Source organism: Marmota monax, unplaced genomic scaffold (genome assembly GCF_021218885.2).
Source record: "Marmota monax isolate L192 unplaced genomic scaffold, Marmota_monax_Labrador192_F-V1.1 WCK01_AAM20220418_F8-fsc00068, whole genome shotgun sequence".
Classification (NCBI taxonomy): Eukaryota; Metazoa; Chordata; class Mammalia; order Rodentia; family Sciuridae; genus Marmota; species Marmota monax.
Genome location: NW_026692352.1, coordinates 813,758 through 817,710, shown reverse-complemented (window position 1 = coordinate 817,710; position 3,953 = coordinate 813,758). Strand labels below are relative to the sequence as shown.

Below are 3,953 nucleotides of genomic sequence, written 5' to 3'. Positions count from 1 at the left end.
TAACACATATAATTGTACTTTGTAGCACATTATCTCTAAATTTCACTGAGACAGACCTTTATTGTTGTAGCCTACAAACTCATGGAAATAGCATTTAAATCCCTCTCTTATAACACTTTACACTTGCCACTTCTACAAAATTTTTCACTTACATGAAAATTTTGATACAACTAAACTTGTTTTATATTCTTTTTACTGCTATAGCTCCAGTGGTCAATAGGTATGTAGATTCTCTATAAGTAATTTGTATTTTAAAATAATGTGAATTTCAGACCAAATGGCAAAGATAACTAGAAACCTAGGTGCCTAAATTAAATATACTGTATGCAACTTTAGAAAAATAAATAAATGGTATAGAAAGAAATACAAAAAAATGGCAAACTTTCCAAGAACTCTTTTTTTTGAGTTTCAAAGTTTATTTTAAGGAAATAATCAGATAAATACTCAAAGATGAGTATGTGAAAATACTTATGCAAGAATTATTAATATTACCTAATAAAATTAAAACAGCCTAAAATCCAGTAGTAAGGGGGTGATTTATCAAGAGTTTCCCCCAAGAACATATTCTAGAACTTAAATTTTTTATATAAATTTATTTTATTTATATATGACAGCAGAATGCATTACAATTATTGTTACATATATAAAGCACATTTTTTTCATATCTCTGGTTGTCTGCATAGTATATTCACAACAATCCGTGTCTCCATACATGTACTTTGGATAGAAATGATCATAACATTCCACAATTACTAATTACCCCATGCCCCCTCCCTTTCCCTTCAACCCCTCTGCCCTATCTAGAGTTTGTCTATTTCTCCCATGTTCCCACTACAGCTCAGTTGGTAGAGTGTTTGTCTCACATGTACAAGGTTCTGGATTCAATCCTCACCACTACCAAAAAAAAAGCCCAAGAACTCTTTCTAACCATTTGTACAATTACTGAATAATATAGGAGTAGCTACTTACTAGTTTTGAGCTGTGCTGCATCAAAACAGCACATCTAATTTGTAGAAATTTCTGATGTTTAGCTTTTGCTTTTGAAAAGAATTCTCTCATCAGAGTTCTCATTTGCCTAGATGTGACATTGGTATATAAGGTTTCTTAGTTGAGACAAGGACGTTTAGGATAGACCACCTCCAAACACTAGCATAAAATTAACAATAGATTTGGAGTGTCATTACCTATGACATTAACTACAGGTGGTAGATCATGGTTCAAGCAGGATGGACAGCACAAAGAATTACAAACACTTTAAAGAAGGGTAAAGAAGCACATTATGCCATCAGTGAAAAATGCCTAAACCATAGCATTACTTTTGCCAGGTTTTCTGTATTGCTTAGCAGAAAAGAACAAAAAAATTATGAGTTAAAAATGTCCAGAGTTGTTTTATGTGAGAAGGAAGTGAGGGAAATGAAAATGGTAGGTGAAGTCTAAATCAATAGTCACTATTGTCAGAATAAAAATATCAGGAGGTATGGTAGGAATATGGAAAGAAAACCAGGCTATCTTAGTCCACTTAATTTGGCAGTTTCTGAAAGAAAATTACAGGTTTGCATGTCCTGCATGAATGTGGAATTCAGGTTCACTCCCTGTGAATTTGGGCTGGCAACAAAAAGACCACAGACCCAGAAATACCTTTTTCAGAGGTCAGAGACAGCTCAGCAAGTTCAAGCTCCCACGTTGGAGGGCAAGGGGAGCAAGGGAGGCAGGAGGCAAGGAGTAAGAGCAGCAAAGAGCCACCGGACTCTGAACCCCAGTTTTATTCAGGGGGAAGCATTCCATGGAACATTCTACCCAAATAAGGCAAGGGATTGTGTTACAATGAACAGGTGGGTGCAAGCTCAGCCCCCTAGTGTGACGCCCAATCCCAGAGTGCACCTCTCTTGCTGAGCAGAGTTAAGTCCACATGCACTGCAGCTGGTGCAATGCCAGTCCAATACCTCCATACTCAAGGCTTAAAGAGGTGTGCTTATCTCCTGTTCAGGGAGGCCTCCGACAATTACTCTTCTTTTGGAATACTCTTCTTTTGGGATGGATATAGATTGTTCTATCTCCCTTACTTCTGTTGCCTATATCCCTTTTCTTCAAGATCACAGGCATTCCTTCTTTATTACAATGGATACATACATAATTTTGCTGCTCAAGTCCATCTTCTTTTTTTATAACTAACTCTAACTCTGAAAAACTGGGTAGACCAAGATTTTTTTTTCTGATAATGGGAAAGACCCAGAAATCAGGGCAATCTCAAAAGACATTGTAATAAATACTCAAGCTCTGCCATGCCCAGAAAATAGGTGAATGATGCTCTTCTGAATCTGCTTGGTCTTGATGCTGTATATAATTGGGTTCATGAATGGAGGAAAGACAAAGTAGACATAGCTCATGGTGATGTGAACCACATGGGGGGGCATGTTTCCCAAACCTGTGGATGAAGGTCAGGCCAATCACAGTGATGTAAAATACCAGGACGCAGCTCATATGGGAGACACAAGTGTTGAGGGCCTTAGCTCGCTCCTCTCCAGAGGCAATGCCCATAACTGTCTTCAGAATCAGGATGTAAGAAAAGAGAATAATCAGAGCATCTAGGAAGAAAGTCAGAGCCACCAGAACAACTGGGTATAAGCGATTAAATGTAATATCAGCACAAGCAAGTTTCATGACATCTTGGTGGAGGCCAAAGGCATGGGAAAGAACATGGGAATGGCAATATGAAAACCAAAAGAGTGGCAGAATTGGGGGCACAAGAGATAAAAGGCCTCTTAGCAGTACCCCCAGACCTATTTTCATCACCCTGGAGTTGGTAAGGATGGATTTGTACCTCAGAGGAGAGTGGATGGCAATAAAACGGTCATAGGCCATGGAAAGCAAGATACCTGATTCTACAATGGAAAGGGAGTGAATGACATAGGCCTGTAAGAAGCAGGCCCCGCGGCTTATCTCCCTGTGATTCACCCATAGGACACCCAGTACAGTAGGCATTGTCGTCAATGTCACTGTAAGGTCTGTGCCTGCCAGCATGGCAAGGAAGTAGTACATGGGTTCCTGGAGGTGGCAGTCATCTTTGATGAGGTAGAGGAGTGTGCCATTGCCCAGAAACACAGAGACATAGATGGCAAAGAAGAGAATGGAGATCCAGTGGTAAGCTGCCTCCAGACCTGGGAAGCCATTCAACAGAAACAGGGCAGCACTAACATTGGGCCACATGCTTTGCTCACAAGTGGAGAAAGATTTATGAAAACCAGGAACCCCAAACCCCACCAGTTTCAATCACAATATTCATACTTAGGAAGAACTAATTGATATATGCATACAGTTTTCTTATAGAATAGCAGAGTCTTAGAGGGTGTACCAGGGATAAGGAAAGATGATCTTTTCTAAAGTTACATATAATATTAGGTCAATGGTTAAAATTGTTCTCAATTAAAAAGCACATTATTTTTATAGCAAGATACTCTACTGTTTGTTGTATGCATGCTGAAATATTTTTGAAGCAATAACGGATACAAAAAAGATGACAAATTCATACAAAAGAATGACAACTGTATTTAGCTACACTGCTATTTGGTTTCAGGGTGTTTTTGCTACATTTAAATTTGATTTTATATTTTACAATAATAATAAAGACATAGTTTTCATTATTTTTTTTCTTACTTTAGTTTTGAAATTGAATGCCAATGTTTTATTGAATTCTAACAAAAGTTATGATCCCTTTATGGAGAGAGATGGAGACGAGCAGATGACACCATGTCTAAAAGCATTCAGTCTTCCTGGAGTCCATACTTGAGTCCCACATTAAAAACTCCAAGTCTTTCTTGACCCAAGTATTGAAATGAAGTCTATGTTGTCGTTTCAAATGAGACTGGCTATTATAATACTTGGTGCATGCATTCTTGAAGATAGATTTTCTCACGAACAAGCATAATTACTGATAAGTCCTTTGGAACAGTAAG

At 38.1% G+C, this 3,953-nt stretch overlaps 1 protein-coding gene across 1 annotated transcript; it reads right to left on the bottom strand.

The window, feature by feature from the left end:
• Positions 1 to 2,270: 2,270 nt before the first annotated feature.
• On the bottom strand, positions 2,271 to 3,207 carry LOC124091250 (olfactory receptor 51B2-like). The gene is given in 2 exon segments (XM_046442218.1): positions 2,271 to 2,408; positions 2,410 to 3,207. Coding segments are annotated over 2 exon segments (936 nt in total).
• Between the last annotated feature and the right edge of the window lie 746 nt (positions 3,208 to 3,953).